Source organism: Ranitomeya variabilis, chromosome 4, assembly GCF_051348905.1.
Source record: "Ranitomeya variabilis isolate aRanVar5 chromosome 4, aRanVar5.hap1, whole genome shotgun sequence".
NCBI lineage: Eukaryota > Metazoa > Chordata > Amphibia > Anura > Dendrobatidae > Ranitomeya > Ranitomeya variabilis.
In genome coordinates this window covers 261,868,805-261,885,682 of record NC_135235.1, presented here as the reverse complement: position 1 = coordinate 261,885,682, position 16,878 = coordinate 261,868,805, and the positions used below count along the sequence as shown (strand labels likewise).

At 41.2% G+C, this 16,878-nt stretch overlaps 1 protein-coding gene and 1 long non-coding RNA gene across 2 annotated transcripts in view; one reads left to right on the top strand and one right to left on the bottom strand.

The window, feature by feature from the left end:
- LOC143764291 (uncharacterized) overlaps window positions 1-16,878 on the bottom strand; it is a 364,277-nt gene that overhangs the window by 107,977 nt on the left and 239,422 nt on the right. The window lies entirely within an intron of this gene.
- On the top strand, window positions 786-15,130 carry LOC143766984 (nicotinamide N-methyltransferase-like). Its single transcript, XM_077255005.1, has 4 exons — window positions 786-936; window positions 5,727-5,934; window positions 5,987-6,069; window positions 14,271-15,130. The coding sequence occupies exons 1-4, from the start codon at window positions 786-788 to the stop codon at window positions 14,678-14,680; spliced, it is 852 nt and encodes a 283-aa protein (XP_077111120.1). The 3' UTR covers window positions 14,681-15,130.

The window sequence follows — 16,878 nt, the reverse complement described above, 5'->3', positions numbered from 1 at the left end:
GGTGCTATAACTAACCACAGATATTTACTATGCCCAGGAAACCCTGGGCTCTTCAGCTAGCTTAGATTTACAATCTCCATGCTTTTCTCATGGTCAACTTTATGTGGCCTGTTCAAGAGTTGGAACAGCCAAAAATCTGTTTGTCTTTGCACCTGAAGGAAAAACTAAGAATGTCGTTTATCAAAAGGCTCTCGAATAAGTAGTAGATTACTTCACATTACTTGGCCAATTTAGTTAAATCTGTGTGGAATATCTCTGGTGTTGAAATATATGTTGTAAAATGCTTCTATTAGCTTAGTTTTTGCCTTTTAATAATTACATTTCTATCTATTTGTTTTGTGTTTTTTTTGTGCAGAATAAATTTTTGTTAACACATTCTATTTTGCTAACAGCAGTTATTACCCCGGGAGAAGCCGGGTAGTACAGCTAGTAAATTATATATTGTACTAACTTTGATAATCATGCTGTCAAGACATTTTATTGTAAAAACCATTGTAAAATTGCCCTTTTTTTGCATGGACTTTATGGTATACTGGGTGATTGTATGTCAACCCATTTATTTATTTCTGTCTGGTCTGAAGGAGCCTCAGATCCTGATCTGGCTTCATACTTTCCCTAGTGACCTATTAGGAAAATGTAAGTCATGGGTTGCTAAAGAGTAAAACAATTTCTTCATGTGAATTTATGATTACCTGAACTTTCTTCATAGATTGATTCCTGCTGATTATATAAAGACCTCGAGCATCGGTGGAGAATTCACCACATCTGTGATACAAGATTACACGATGGCTTCCAGTCCCACTAAGTTCTATCTTGAAGATAACTTTGATTCCAAACAATTTCTGGAACAATATTTTACAGTTAATCCTAAGACAAACTTGAGTGCTGATTTTTTGGAATTTCCTATGAAAAATCTTACAAAAACTTTCAGTGAGGGTATGTATCTTAACTTTTTTATTGTATAGTTATTTGGTTTTAAATAGTTGGAATAAGTTAATAAATATAAAATAAGACAAATATGTTTTTCTCTGTGGGATTGGATCAGTCACTACTTTAATCCTTTTCAACTGCTTCCCAACATGCGATTTTCCGTTTTGGTACTTTTGTTTCTTCGTTCCACTCTTCCAAGGGAAATAACTTTTTAATTTTCCTCTCAAAATAGCCATATGAAGGCTTCATTTGTTTTTGATTGTTTTTTTGTTTTTTAGTACGAGTTGTATTTTTTAATGGACACCATACATTTTAACATGAGGGACAAAATTGCAAAAAAAGGGCAATTTTACAATGGTTTTTTACAATAAAATGACTTGACAGCATGATTATCAAAGTTAGTACAATATATAATTTACTAGCTGTACTACCCGGCTTCTCCCGGGGTAATAACTGCTGTTAGCAAAATAGAATGTGTTAACAAAAATTTATTCTGCACAAAAAAAAACACAAAACAAATAGATAGAAATGTAATTATTAAAAGGCAAAAACTAAGCTAATAGAAGCATTTTACAACATATATTTCAACACCAGAGATATTCCACACAGATTTAACTAAATTGGCCAAGTAATGTGAAGTAATCTACTACTTATTCGAGAGCCTTTTGATAAACGACATTCTTAGTTTTTCCTTCAGGTGCAAAGACAAACAGATTTTTGGCTGTTCCAACTCTTGAACAGGCCACATAAAGTTGACCATGAGAAAAGCATGGAGATTGTAAATCTAAGCTAGCTGAAGAGCCCAGGGTTTCCTGGGCATAGTAAATATCTGTGGTTAGTTATAGCACCTCACTTCTCTTATTTTCCCATCACGCCTCTCATTTTCCCCATCACATCTTTCATTTTCCCCCTCTCATCTCTCATTTTCTCCCTCACACCTCTCATTTTCCCCCTCACTCCTCTTATTTTCCCCCTCACTCCTCTCATTCCCCCCTAACACTTGTCATTTCGACCTCACATCTGTCATTTTCCGATCACTCCACTATTTTCCCTCACTCCTCTCATTTTGCACTCACACCTTTTCATTTTCACCTCACACCTTTCATTTTCACCTCAGTATATACATGTTTGTCATCTCCCTTATATATAGTATACACCTGTATGTCATCTCCTGTATATAGTATATACCTGTATGTCATCTCCCCTGTATATAGTATATACCTGCTGTGTCATCTCCCCTGTATATAGTATATACCTGTATGTCATCTCCTCCTATATATAGTATATACCTGTATGTAATCTCCTCCTGTATATAGTATATACCTGTGTGTCATCTCACCTATATATAGTATATATCTGTGTGTCATCTCCTCCTGTATATAGTATATACCTGTATGTCATCTCCTCCTATACATAGCATATACCTGTATGTCATCTCCTCCTGTTTATACTATATACCTGTAGGTAATCTGCTCCTGTATATAGTATATACCTGTATGTCATCTCCTTCTGTATATAGTATATACATGTACGTCATCTCCTGCTGTATGTAGTATGTACCTGTATGTCATCTCCTCCTCTATATAGTATATACCTGTGTGTCATCTCTCCTGTATATAGTATATACCTGTGTGTCATCTCCTCCTGTATATAGTATATATCTGTATGTCATCTCCTCCTGTATTAGACCTCGTTCACACGTTATTTGGTCAGTATTTTTACCTCAGTATTTGTAAGCTAAATTGGCAGCCTGATAAATCCCCAGCCAACAGTAAGCCCACCCCCTGGCAGTATATATTAGCTCACACATACACATAATAGACTGGTCATGTGACTGACAGCTGCCGGATTCCTATATGGTACATTTGTTGCTCTTGTAGTTTGTCAGCTTATTAATCAGATTTTTATTTTTGAAGGATAATACCAGACTTGTGTGTGTTTTAGGGCGAGTTTCATGTGTCAAGTTGTGTGTGTTGAGTTGTGTGTGGCGACATGCATGTAGCGACTTTTGTGAGATGAGTTTTGTGTGGCGACATGCGTGTAGCAACTTTTTGTGTGTCGAGTGTCGCATGTGACAGGTTAGTGTAGCAAGTTGTGTGCAGCAAGTTTTGCGCATGGCGAGTTTTGCACGTGGCGAGTCTTATGTGTGGTGCCTTTTGAGTATGTGCAAGTTTTGTGTGAGGCAACTTTTGCATGTGTTGCAGCTTTTGTGCATGTGGCAATTTTTCCGCGTGTGCAAGTTTTGCGTGTGGCGAGTTTTCCATGAGGTGAGTTTTGCACGTGTGGCGAGTTTTGCATGTGGAGAGTTTTGCGCGTGGCGAGTTTTGAGCGGCGACTTTTATGTTTCAACTTTTATGTGGCGAGGTTGGTGTATGTGTGGTGAAATGTGCGCTGAGGGTGGTATATGTGTTCGAGCACGTGGTAGTGTGTGGCGCATTTTGTGTGTGTGTTCATATCCCCGTGGTGGTGTGGTGATTATCCCATGTTGGGGCCCCACCTTAGCAACTGTACAGTATATACTCTTTGGCGCCATCGCTCTCATTCTTTAAGTCCCCCTTGTTCACATCTGGCAGCTGTTAATTTGCCTCCAACACTTTTCCTTTCATTTTTTCCCCATTATGTAGATAGGGGCAAAATTGTTTGGTGAATTGGAAAGCGCGGGGTTAAAATTTCACCTCACAACATAGCTTTGACGCTCTCAGGGTCCAGACGTGTGACTGTGCAAAATTTTGTGCCTGTAGCTGCGACGCCTCCAACACTTTTCCTTTCACTTTTTCCCCATTATGTAGATAGGGGCAAAATTGTTTGGTGAATTGGAAAGCGCGGGGTTAAAATTTCACCTCACAACATAGCTTTGACGCTCTCGGGGTCCAGACGTGTGACTGTGCAAAATGTTGTGCCTGTAGCTGCGACGCCTCCAACACTTTTCCTTTCACTTTTTCCCCATTATGTAGATAGGGGCAAAATTGTTTGGTGAATTGGAAAGCGCGGGGTTAAAATTTCACCTCACAACATAGCCTATGAGGCTCTCGGGGTCCAGGCGTGTGACTGTGCAAAATTTTGTGGCTGTAGCTGCGACGGTTCAGATGCCAATCCCGGACATACATACACACACACATATACATACACACATTCAGCTTTATATATTAGATTGTTGACAGTTGGATGGCTGTTATGCTATTTTTAATCAAAAACAGTATTACTAAGAACTCTGTTTTTTAGATGCACTTTTGCTTTTTACTTATTTACAGCAGGGCTTTTCCTCATTTCGTTTTTTGCAGGTTCTGTAGGCTTTATGGCCAATGTGAACATGCGTTTATGTGCTGCATGTATACCAACTTAAATCAAGCTCAATATTTGTGTTTTTTCTTTGTATTTAAAAAATGTAGTTTGTGTTGCCATAATCTGAGACCCATAAAATTTTACATTTTAAATCAATAGGGCCTTGTTTTTTTGCGCCCTGAGCTAATGTTTATATTGATACCATTTCTGGGTAGCTACTGTTTTGTTTTCTCCTTACTGTACTATTTGCGGTCCTGCAGCATTCTAAAATTTTAATCACATGGTTGATGTCCTCCATACTGACCCATAGCATGAGGAATACATGATTTCCAAAAAAAGAGTTTTTTATTCACTAGAACACATAAACATCACAAGTACCATACTGCCCCAAACACTGACATAGTATTCTCTCTAGCCATGAAGAGGTGGTGACTCCTAGATAAGCGCAGGGCACAAGGATGGTAAAGTTAGCGTCACCGTGCATGGTATGGGAAAAAGCAGAAACCAACATTCTGGCTGTGATTGCAGAGTTTGCTGTGTGATAACTGGTTCCAGGTAGTTGGCTTAGGACTCGCGACCACATTAAATCTTGAGTGTCACCACAAAGCTTTAACTTTTTCATACAACACAAGTATTTTAGAAATAGTAGAGCAAGTCTACCTTCCCGAAGAAGCCATCGTAAAACCATGTCACCCTTAACAATACATTGGTCACAAATAAGATGACTACAATTAATGTAACTGACAGTGTAACAGCCTTAATATTATTAACACTGGGACAGATATTAGTTTTTATATCCAGAGTGGTACATGTTCAACACATGTTGTTGTGTTCATCTGAAAAAAAAAAAGATGAAAATGGAGTCCAAAGTTGTAAGTTTTGAACTTCATTGTCTAATTGAAGTCTGTAAAGGATAGAGCCGCTGACAAAGGTTATTCCAGGTGGTAAATCTAAAAAACTTCCATGAGCCTGAAGAAGGGGTAGGTTCTACTCTGAAATGCACTACAAGGAATTGGAAGCTTTTTAGACTTACTGCCTGGATTAACCTTTGTCAGCGGCAGCGCCTGGGATCCACCCTCTTGGTCTACTTGGCAACAATACATAAACAGTGATGTATAATCCAATTATGGCTACTGCTCCACAAACTGTACTCACATCAAATGGAGAGAGGACATAACAAGTAAAGGAGAGAGGAGTGTGATGGATGCATGGTGCTGCCACTGACAAAGATTAATCTAGGCGGTAAGTATAAATAAGTTCCATGAGCCTGAAGGAGTAAACTATACTTTGGAACACTCTGCAATAAATTGGAAGTTTTTTTTATGCTTACCACCTAGATTAACCTTTGTCTGCGACAGCGCCCGGGATCCACCGCACTCCTCCTTGACTTATGTCCTCTCTCCATTTGTTGTGAGTGCAGTCGCCTGAAACGTGTATAATTACTGGATCAAGAATTACAATTTAAAAACATTCAGCTGTATATAGATGCTTAATTATTTGGATTTTTTCTGCAGGTAAAATTAAAGGCGATACCTTGATTGACCTCAGTGTTGGTCCCATGGTTTGTCATTTATTAGCAGCCTGTGATTATTTCAAAAACATCATAGTACTGAAGAGCAGAGACAGATGCATCACTGAGCTGAAAAGATGGGCAGACTCACAAACAGGACTGCTTGATTGGGGCCATGCTGCAAAACCTTATGTAGACACAGAAGGAAAAAGGTGAAGTATCTGTCCAAACATTGGTTGAATCTCACCGTCATTGTCATTGTAGCTATTATACAAGGAACTTGAAGGAAATCCAGATCTATGAAATGCTTAGACAATACCTTATTCCCACATCAATTGTGTATTTGTGTAATATTAGTCTGTTCAAAATCAATTTTCAAAAGTTAGAAAAAAACTTTATCTATTCCCATCAAAAATTGTTTAATTCATGGGTGCAATAATTAATTGTTGTTGGTTGGCAAATTATGGCTCTGTTTTCATTGCATTTGGTTTATATATTGGAGACATAAAACCAGAGTATTCCACAATGTATTCATCCAACATATACCTTTGACAAATACAACTGGCCAAACAGTGGCATAGGTTGCCCATTGACCACAATGTCTAAAGCGTCCTGTTTTTTTTTAGGTGGCCCAATGTACATGAAAGTGAAGCTTGCTTTGCTTGAAAGAAAGGTACCCCTGGATGCTTTTTTGTCCTTAGTGAGGTTAATTGAGCTCTATGGCTACATTAGGCATACTGACCTATAGGAGTTTTCCCAGTGTAAATGATGAAACTGATCACTAGAAGAAGGTATAAGTGTATTGTCTGTTCTTAAAATCTAAAGTTACCTTCACACTAAACGATATAACTAGCGATCCGTGACGTTGCAGCGTCCTGGCTAGCGATATCGTTGAGTTTGACAGGCAGCAGCGATCAGGATCCTGCTGTGATATCGCTGGTCATTGCTGAAAGTTCACGAACTTTATTTGGTCATCAGATCGGCGTGTATCGTTGTGTTTGACAGCAAAAGCAACAATGCCAGTGATGTTTTACAATGGTAACCAGGGTAAACATCGGGTTACTACGCGCAGGGCCGCGCTTAGTAACCCGATATTTACCCTGGTTACCAATGTAAAAGTAAAAAAACAAACAGTACATACTCACCTTCTGATGTCTGTCACACGTCCCTCGCCGTCTGCTTCCTGCACTGACTGTGAGAGCCGGCCGTAAAGTACAGCACAGTGGTGACGTCACCTCTGTGCTCTGCTTTTACTTTACGGCCGGCTCTCACAGTCAGTGCGGGAAGCGGACAGCGGGGGACGTGTGACAGACATCAGAAGGTGAGTATGTACTGTTTGTTTTTTTTTACATTTACGATGGTAACCAGGGTAAACATCGGGTTACTAAGCGCGGCCCTGCGCTTAGTAACCCGATGTTTACCCTAGTTACCCGGGGACTTCGGCATCGTTGGTCGCTGGAGAGTGGTCTGTGTGACAGCTCTCCAGCGACCTCACAGCGACGCTGCAGCGATCGGCATCGTTGTCTGTATCGCTGCAGCGTCGCTTAGTGTGAAGGTACCTTAAGATGTGAGTTTCGGTTGGATTCAAGTCTTTTCTCTTCTACTGGAAGCCAAACATCTAGTGGACACCACTGAGCTCAAACCATGTTGGGTGGCTGTTTATGGAGTAGGCTCAGGAGCTGAGACCTCTACACACATGGTGGATTCTGGCTGTTACACATCTGCCACTAACAGCCGCAATCGGAGCTACACTAATATCTTATTACTGCTGTTAATCCTTGGAAGCTCAAACAGTGTCAGGACTCTGAACATTTTTTACCTTTTGTGCATTACTGCCCTTTTCCAACATGGCGTCTTTGGTCTCATGTGCACTTGTCTTCCTGCAATAAAACTCCACCCCAGCCTTCAGTCTGTGCTAGATTATTCTGCTTTGCATACAGCTCCTGATTACTCCCTGGCCTTGCACCTGCACCTGCTCCTGTGAACCTGTGTTGGAGATCCTGCCACTCTGTTCTGAGTTCCTGCTGCATACACCAGTGTTCAGTAATCCTCCTTCATCTGCTGCTCGTGTTACTTCCATCTGCATTTGCTGGACATGTAAGCTGTTTCTGCTCTGCAAAACCTGAGACTATTAACCAAGCCTCCCTTGTTGAGCTAAGATATGATTTGAACTGCCTAATAGCATATCTATCTGTGTCTGGACTAAGTCAAGGATCTATTCGTGTCAAGTTTCCTCAAGAATAACTGTGCTTCATAGACTTTCTCTTTGTTTGCATCTACCTCTGAAATTTCCTATTGACTGCTAAGCTGCGTTTATTATTTGCACCAAGTGTTGTGGACTTGAGTTTCTCTCTGCACCTGCTTGAATCACCGTGTGATAATATAAACTTTACCACTTATAAAACTGTGTCCTGTTGTCTTGTTCCACGCAAAGAGTCTCCTGAATTATCCCCTATAATTATTACACAGTGACATTTAAAGTAAGTGGTCCAGAGGGATCACTGATCCATGCTTCCATAGGCCCGTGCCAAGGGATCATGGGTCAGTGCCTTAACCATAGCAGTTGAGACACTGCTGAAGACCCCATAGCTACGGTTTTGGTACTCCAGCCACAAGATGAGTACATAGGGTTCTGTGGTTTTAGTAGGCTCTAGCCTCTAACCCTAAGGAGACTGGAATAAAAAGTAAAACAAAAAAAAAAGTACATAAAATTTCAAATCATTTTTCACTTTTCCCTTTAACCCCTTTCTGTCATTGGACGTACTATTCCGTCCATGTGGGGTGGGCCCTACTTCCCAAGGACGGAATAGTACGTCCAGCATGATCGGCTGCGCTCACGGGGGGAGCGCGGCCGATCGCGGCCGGGTGTCAGCTGACTATCGCAGCTGACATCCGGCACTATGTGCCAGGAGCGGTCACGGACCGCCCCCGGCACATTAACCCCCGGCACACCGCGATCAAACATGATCGCGGTGTACCGGCGGTATAGGGAAGCATCGCGCAGGGAGGGGGCTCCCTGCGTGCTTCCCTGAGACCCCCGGAGCAACGCGATGTAATCGCGTTGCTCCGAGGGTCTCCTACCTCCTTCCTCGCTGCAGGTCCCGGATCCAAGATGGCCGCGGCATCCGGGTCCTGCAGGGAAGGAGGTGGCTTACCGAGTGTCTGCTCAGTGCAGACTGCAGACACTTGGTAAGCCTGCAGCCCTGCACAGCAGATCGCAGATCTGGCAGAGTGCTGTGCACACTGCCAGATCAATGATCTGTGATGTCCCCCCCTGGGACAAAGTAAAAAAGTAAAAAAAAAATGTCCACATGTGTAAAAAAAAAAAAATAAAAATAAATTCCTAAATAAATAAATAAATTAAAAAAATTATTCCCATAAATACATTTCTCTATCTAAATAAAAAAAAAATCAAACAATAAAAGTACACATATTTAGTATCGCTGCGTCCGTAACGACCCCACCTATAAAACTACATAACTAGTTAACCCCTTCAGTGAACACCGTAAAAAAAAAAAAAAAAAACGAGGCAAAAAACAACGCTTTATTCTCATACCGCCAATTAAAAAGTGGAATAACACGCGATCAAAAAGTCAGATAAAAATAACCATGGTACCGCTGAAAACGTCATCTTGTCCCGCAAAAAACGAGGCGCCATACACTATCATCAGCGAAAAAATAAAAAAGTTATAGTCCTCAGAATAAAGCGATGCCAAAATAATTATTTTTTCTATAAAATAGCTTCTATCGTATAAAAGCGCCAAAACATAAAAAAATGATGTAAATGAGATATCGCTGTAATCGTACTGACCCGAAGAATAAAACTGCTTTATCAATTTCACCAAACGCGGAACGGTATAAACGCCTCCCCCAAAAGAAATTAATGAATAGCTGGTTTTTGGTCATTCTGCCTCACAAAAATCGGAATAAAAAGCGATCAAAAAATCTCCCGTGCCTGAACATGTTACCAATAAAAACGTCAACTCGTCCCGCAAAAAACAAGACCTCACATGACTCTGTGGACTCAAATATGGAAAAATTATAGCTCTCAAAATGTGGTAACGCAAAAAATATTTTTTGCAATAAAAAGCGTCTTTCAGTGTGTGACGGCTGCCAATCATAAAAATCTGCTAAATAACCCGCTATAAAAGTAAATCAAACCCCCCTTCATCACCTGCTACGTTCACATTTGCGTTGTGCGCCGCAGCGTCGGCGACGCAACACACAACGCAGGAACACCGCATGCACAACGCATGCACAACGCTGCGTTTTGCGACGCATGCGTCCTTTTTTTGCTTGATTTTGTACGCACAAAAAATGCAACTTGCTGCGTCCTCTGCGCCATGACGCGTGCGCCGCAGTGACGCATGCGTCGCAAAACGCAAGTGCAACGCATGTCAATGCGCCCCCATGTTAAATATAGGGGCGCATGACGCATGCGGCGACGCTGCGGCGCAGAACGCTAATGTGAACGTAGCCTTAGTTAGGGAAAAATTAAAAAAATTTATTTATTTCCATTTTCCCATTAGGGTTAGGGCTAGGGTTAGGGTTAGGGCTAGGGTTAGGGTTAGGGCTAGGGCTAGGGCTACATTTAGGGTTGGGGCTAAAGTTAGGGTTAGGGTTGGGGCTAAAGTTAGGGTTAGGGTTTGGATTACATTTACGGTTGGGAATAGGGTTGGGATTAGGGTTAGGGGTGTGTCTGGGTTAGAGGTGTGGTTAGGGTTACCGTTGGGATTAGGGTTAGGGGTGTGTGTGGATTAGGGTTTCAGTTATAATTGGGGGGTTTCCACTGTTTAGGCACATCAGGGGCTCTCCAAACGTGACATGGCGTCCCATTTCAATTCCAGCCAATTCTGCGTTGAAAAAGTAAAACAGTGCTCCTTCCCTTCCAAGCTCTCCCGTGCGCCCAAACAGGGGTTTACCCCAACATATGGGGTATCAGCGTACTCGGAACACATTGGAGAACAACTTTTGGGGTCCAATTTCTCCTGTTACCCTTGGGAAAATACAAAACTGGGGCTAAAAAATAATTTTTGTGGAAAAAAAAAATATTTTTTATTTGCATGGCTCTGCGTTATAAACTGTAGTGAAACACTAGGGGGTTCAAAGCTCTCACAACACATCTAGATGAGTTCCTTAGGGGGTCTACTTTCCAAAATGGTGTCACTTGTGGGGGGTTTCTACTGTTTAAGTACATTAGGGGCTCTGCAAACGCAATGTGACGCCTGCAGACCATTCCATCTAAGTCTGCATTCCAAATGGCGCTCCTTCCCTTCCGAGCCCTCCCATGCGCCCAAACGGTGGTTCCCCCCCACATATGGGGTATCAGCGTACTCAAGACAAATTGGACAACAACTTTTGGGGTCCAATTTCTCCTGTTACCATTGGGAAAATACAAAACTGGGGGCTAAAAAATAATTTTTGGGGGAAATTTTTTATTTTTTTATTTTCACGGCTCTGTGTTATAAACTGTAGTGAAACACTTGGGGGTTCAAAGTTCTCACAACACAACTAGATAAGTTCCTTGGGGGGTCTAGTTTCCAATATTGGGTCACTTGTGGGGGGTTTCTACTGTTTAGGAACATTAGGGGCTCTGCAAACGCAATGTGACGCCTGCAGACCAATCCATCTAAGTCTGCATTGCAAATGATGCTCCTTCCCTTCCGAGCTCTGCCATGCGCTCAAACGGTGGTTCCCCCCCAGATATCAGGTATCAGCGTACTCAGGACAAATTGGACAACAATATATAGGGTCTAATTTCTCCTGTTACCCTTGGAAAAATACAAAACTGGGGGCTAAAAAATAATTTTTGTGGAAAAAAAAATATTTTTTATTTGCACGGCTCTGCGTTATAAACTGTAGTGAAACACTTAGGGGTTGAAATCTCTCACAACATATCTAGATGAGTTCCTTAGGGGGTCTACTTTCCAAAATGGTGTCACTTGTGGGGTTTTTTTACTGTTTAGGTACATTAGGGGCTCTGCAAACGCAATGTGACGCCTGCAGACCATTCCATCAAAGTCTGCATTCCAAATGGCGCTCCATCCCTTCCGAGCCCTCCCATGCGCTTAAACGGTGGTTCCCCCCCACATATGGGGTATCAGCGTACTCAGGACAAATTGGACAACAACTTTTTGGGTCCAATTTCTCCTGTTACCCTCGGGAAAATACAAAACTGGGGGCTAAAATATAATTTTTGTGGGAAAAAATGTGTGTTTTATTTTTACGGCTCTGCATTATAAACTTCTGTGAAGCACTTGGTGGGTCAAAGTGCTCACCACACCTCTAGATAAGTTCCTTAGGGGGTCTACTTTCCAAAATGGTGTCACTTGTGGGGGGGTTTCAATGTTTAGGCACATCAGTGGCTCTCCAAACGCAACATGGCGTCCCATCTCAATTCCTGTCAATTTTGCAGTGAAAAGTCAAACGGCGCTCCTTCCCTTCCGAGCTCTCCCATGCGCCCAAACAGTGGTTTACCCCCACATATGGGGTATCAGCGTACTCAGGACAAATTGCACAACAACTTTTGTGGTCCAATTTCTTCTCTTACCCTTGGGAAAATAAAAAATTGGGGGCGAAAAGATCCTTTTTGTGAAAAAATATGATTTTTTATTTTTATGGTCCTGCATTATAAACTTCTGTGAAGCACTTGGTGGGTCAAAGTGCTCACCACACATCTAGATAAGTTCCTTAGGGGGTCTACTTTCCAAAATGGTGTCACTTGTGGGGGGTTTCAATGTTTAGGCACATCAGTGGCTCTCCAAACGCAACATGGCGTCCCATCTCAATTCCTGTCAATTTTGCAGTGAAAAGTCAAACGGCGCTCCTTCCCTTCCGAGCTCTCCCATGCGCCCAAACAGTGGTTTACCCCCACATATGGGGTATCAGCGTACTCAGGACAAATTGTACAACAACTTTTGGGGTCCAATTTCTTCTCTTACCCTTGGGAAAATAAAAAATTTGGGGCGAAAAGATCATTTTTGTGATAAAATATGATTTTTTATTTTTACGGTTCTGCATTATAAACTTCTGTCAAGCACTTGGTGGGTCAAAGTGCTCACCACACCTCTAGATAAGTTCCTTAGGGGGTCTACTTTCCAAAATGGTGTCACTTGTGGGGGGTTTCAATGTTTAGGCACATCAGTGGCTCTCCAAACGCAACATGGCGTCCCATCTCAATTCCAGTCAATTTTGCATTGAAAAGTCAAATGGCGCTCCTTCGCTTCCGAGCTCTGTCATGCGCCCAAACAGTGGTTTACCCCCACATATGGGGTATCGGCGTACTCAGGACAAATTGTATAACATCTTTTGGGGTCCATTTTCTCCTGTTACCCTTGGTAAAATAAAACAAATTGGAGCTGAATTAAATTTTGTGTGAAAAAAAGTTAAATGTTCATTTTTATTTAAACATTCCAAAAATTCCTGTGAAACACCTGAAGGGTTAATAAACTTTTTGAATGTGGTTTTGAGCACCTTGAGGGGTGCAGTTTTTAGAATGGTGTCACACTTGGGTATTTTCTATCATATAGACCCCTCAAAATGACTTCAAATGAGATGTGGTTCCTAAAAAAAAATGGTGTTGTAAAAATGAGAAATTGCTGGTCAACTTTTAACCCTTATAACTCCCTAACAAAAAAAAATTTTGGTTCCAAAATGATGCTGATGTAAAGTAGACATGTGGGAAATGTTACTTATTAAGTATTTTGTGTGACATATCACTGTGATTTAATTGCATAAAAATTCAAATTTGGAAAATTGCGAAATTTTCAAAATTTTCACCAAATTTCCATTTTTTTCACAAATAAACGCAGGTAATATCAAAGAAATTTTACCACTATCATGAAGTACAATATGTCACGAAAAAACAATGTCAGAATCACCAGGATCCGTTGAAGCGTTCCAGAGTTATAACCTCATAAAAGGACAGTGGTCAGAATTGTAAAAATTGGCCCGGTCCATAACGTGCAAACCACCCTTGGGGGTGAAGGGGTTAAATTAAAAAAGTATAAATAAATATATATATATATATATATATAGACTCTGTCGCTGTGTTAATAAAAGTCCTATATTAAAAGTATAACATTATTCAAAAATAAAAGCTGCAAAAAGAAAATAAAACTGAAATTTCACAATTGCTGTTTGTTCAGTTAAGAAAAAATGTAAAAATATTTTAAAAGCATTAAAAAAAAATTGAATAGTACCTTTTCTCCTACTTACTAAATTTAAAAAAACAAAACAAAATAAAAAAGTATATTTGCTATAGCCACATCTATAAAACTGCATTTTACCCAATGCATAAATGTACAATAATTCAGAAAGTTTAAAAAAATGTTTTAAAACTATTTATCCCAGACTGGAAGCTAAGTTCAGAAAAAAATAATTATTAAAAATCAGTCAAAACATTGCATCTTCCACAATATTGTACCAATAAAAGCGTCAGCGTTCGATGAAAAACAGCAAGTTTTCACTCACTTTACAAGTCTTAGAAAATGATGACAAAAACACATTTTTCTTACTTATGTTTTCCTATTTCAGTGAAAACTTTCAGCAGAAGAAGAAAAAGTGAGATCAGCAGCTCAACATGTTATGAAAATTGATCTTGAGAAAGAAAACATAATAGAACCGAAGGTCTTACGTCCAGCAGATGCTATCATCAGTGCTGGGCTCCTGGATGTCATCAGCAAAGGCTTTGATAATTACATGAAATATGTCAGGAAGTTTGCAAAGAAGGTGAAACCAGGAGGATACTTCATATTAATTGGGGATTTAGACACAACATATTACACAGTTGGGAAAGACAAGTTCCATGCTATGAATTATAATGAGGATTTGGTCGAGAAAGCTCTAGTTGGAGAAGGTTTTGTTGTTGACCGTTCTGAGGTTAAGAAAAGAACAGCTGTGAGTGACCTTACTGACTATAAGGATGTCTTATTCATGGTAGCTCACAAACAAATGTAGATCTTAGTAAAAACATATCTCTCACGTCTTGTCTATCTCCATGTCTAGAGTTTCTTGGTAGAGCTTTAAGCAGGGCTTCATCTATGATCGATCATATTTACCTATAGGTTTTAGAGAAAATCAAGTTAAATGACTATTCTCAAGTTGTTTCTTGAGTAGCTCAGAGCTATGCTGGCTTTTTACTTCCTAGTTGCTTGTTGGGTGGATACTCCTCCTTGAGAGACAGTTCTGTCCTGCTACAACACATTAATGGTCTCACTGCTTATTCTGAGTCTACACTGTTATCTCTGTATTTATATACAGAGAGAGCAGAGCCTTTGAACAAGCACATGAGAAGAGAACTGCTCTGGAAGATGCCAATGGTGGGGGTTGAGGGATTGTGATACTACAGGATTGATGAGAGCATTTTGCTCAGGAGCACAGAAGGAGGGGAATAGCTAACACTGCTGTTTTGATAATGGCTGAAGAGAGTTGACAGAGATTTTAAAGTTTAACTCCTTTCCTGCACTTACTCCATCAGTATGGCACACACTTGGTCTGGCTCTGGTACACATACTCCTGGTTAACAAGCTTCTACAAGTATCACCAACTGTCATGGTGATGTCAGGATCTGTGCAATCTGCAGATTCTCACACTGTTCCTTCTTAAGATACCTTCACACTAAGCGACGCTGCAGCGATACAGACAACGATGCCAATCGCTGCAGCGTCGCTGTTTGGTCGCTGGAGAGCTGTCACACAGACCGCTCTCCAGCGACCAACGATGCCGAGGTCCCCGGGTAACCAGGGTAAAGATCGGGTTGCTAAGCGCAGGGCCGCGCTTAGTAACCTGATGTTTACCCTGGTTACCATCGTTAAAGTAAAAAAAACAAACAGTACATACTCACCTTCGCATCCCCCGGCATCCGCTTCCTGCACTCACTGTGAGTGCTGGCCCTAACAGCAGAGCGGTGACGTCACCGCTGTGCTCTGCTTTTGATTTACGGCTGGCGCTCAGTCAGTGCAGGAAGCGGACGGCGGGGGACGTGAAGGTGAGTATGTAGTGTTTGTTTTTTTACATTTTACACTGGTAACCAGGGTAAACATCGGGTTACTAAGCGCGGCCCTGCGCTTAGTAACCCGATATTTACCCTGGTTACCATTGTAAAACATCGCTGGTATCGTTGCATTTGCTGTCAAACACAACGATACACGGCGATCTGACGACCAAATAAAGTTCTGAACTTTAACCAACGACCAGCGATATCACAGCAGGATCCTGATGGCTGCTGCCTGTGACACTCAACGATATCGCTAGCCAGGACGCTGCAACGTCACGGATCGCTAGCGATATCGTTTAGTGTGAAGATACCTTTACTCAATTTATAGCTATAATCAGAGCAGGGTGACCTGGACGTCAACTCTAAGTGCTACATCACCTAGGCAAGTTAGCAAGAGTTAAATGTTTGTAGAGCGAAACTTCTTAATCCCTTAGGAAAAAATCCTTTTGTATAGTCATGTCTGCTCTCCTTCTATTTAAGCTGGCTTGGCTATGCAGGTAATGCCAGCTATAGTTTGTCTATACTGGTCTGGAGAGGTGGACACTTCCTGAATAACTGATGATTATTCCAAAATTATTGCGAGTGGTGATTGGTGAAACCTTTCCTTTTACCTTAGTTTCTTTTTCTTACTTTGTTGCCACACAGGCTGTTCACTTTTATACCTTAGTGTTCCCTGTGAAAGTGCTGTGTGACTGTGGGTCTGTTTTGCACTGTATGTCTTGTTTATGTTTTCCCCATGCACTTAGCAGGCTAGTGCTACTTATGAGCATTGTGAGGAACAAGTCCCAGGTGTCCCCACCATCCAGGGTAATCCTGGGGACAGGGATAGATAGGGACCCCAAGACTAAACAGTATAAGAGCACATTTGCAATTTCTCCGTCACACCGTGACATTTACTGACAAATTTCACCAATAACTTATTTTGTAGGTGTCTTTTTCTCCAACCTTTCTGTCTTTGAGAGCCACATTCAGCTTTGAAAATGGGTTACGAGCCACAATAATCACTGAGAGGGTCATGAGCCACATCCAGCTTCTGCCCCATCACAGTGGTTACACCCAGAGCCCCCATTACTGGTATACTGACAGTCAAAACTTTTCCACAGAAATCATAATGAGGTAGTATACTAAAATTCAGGGGTTCCCAACTTGCTCACCTTTA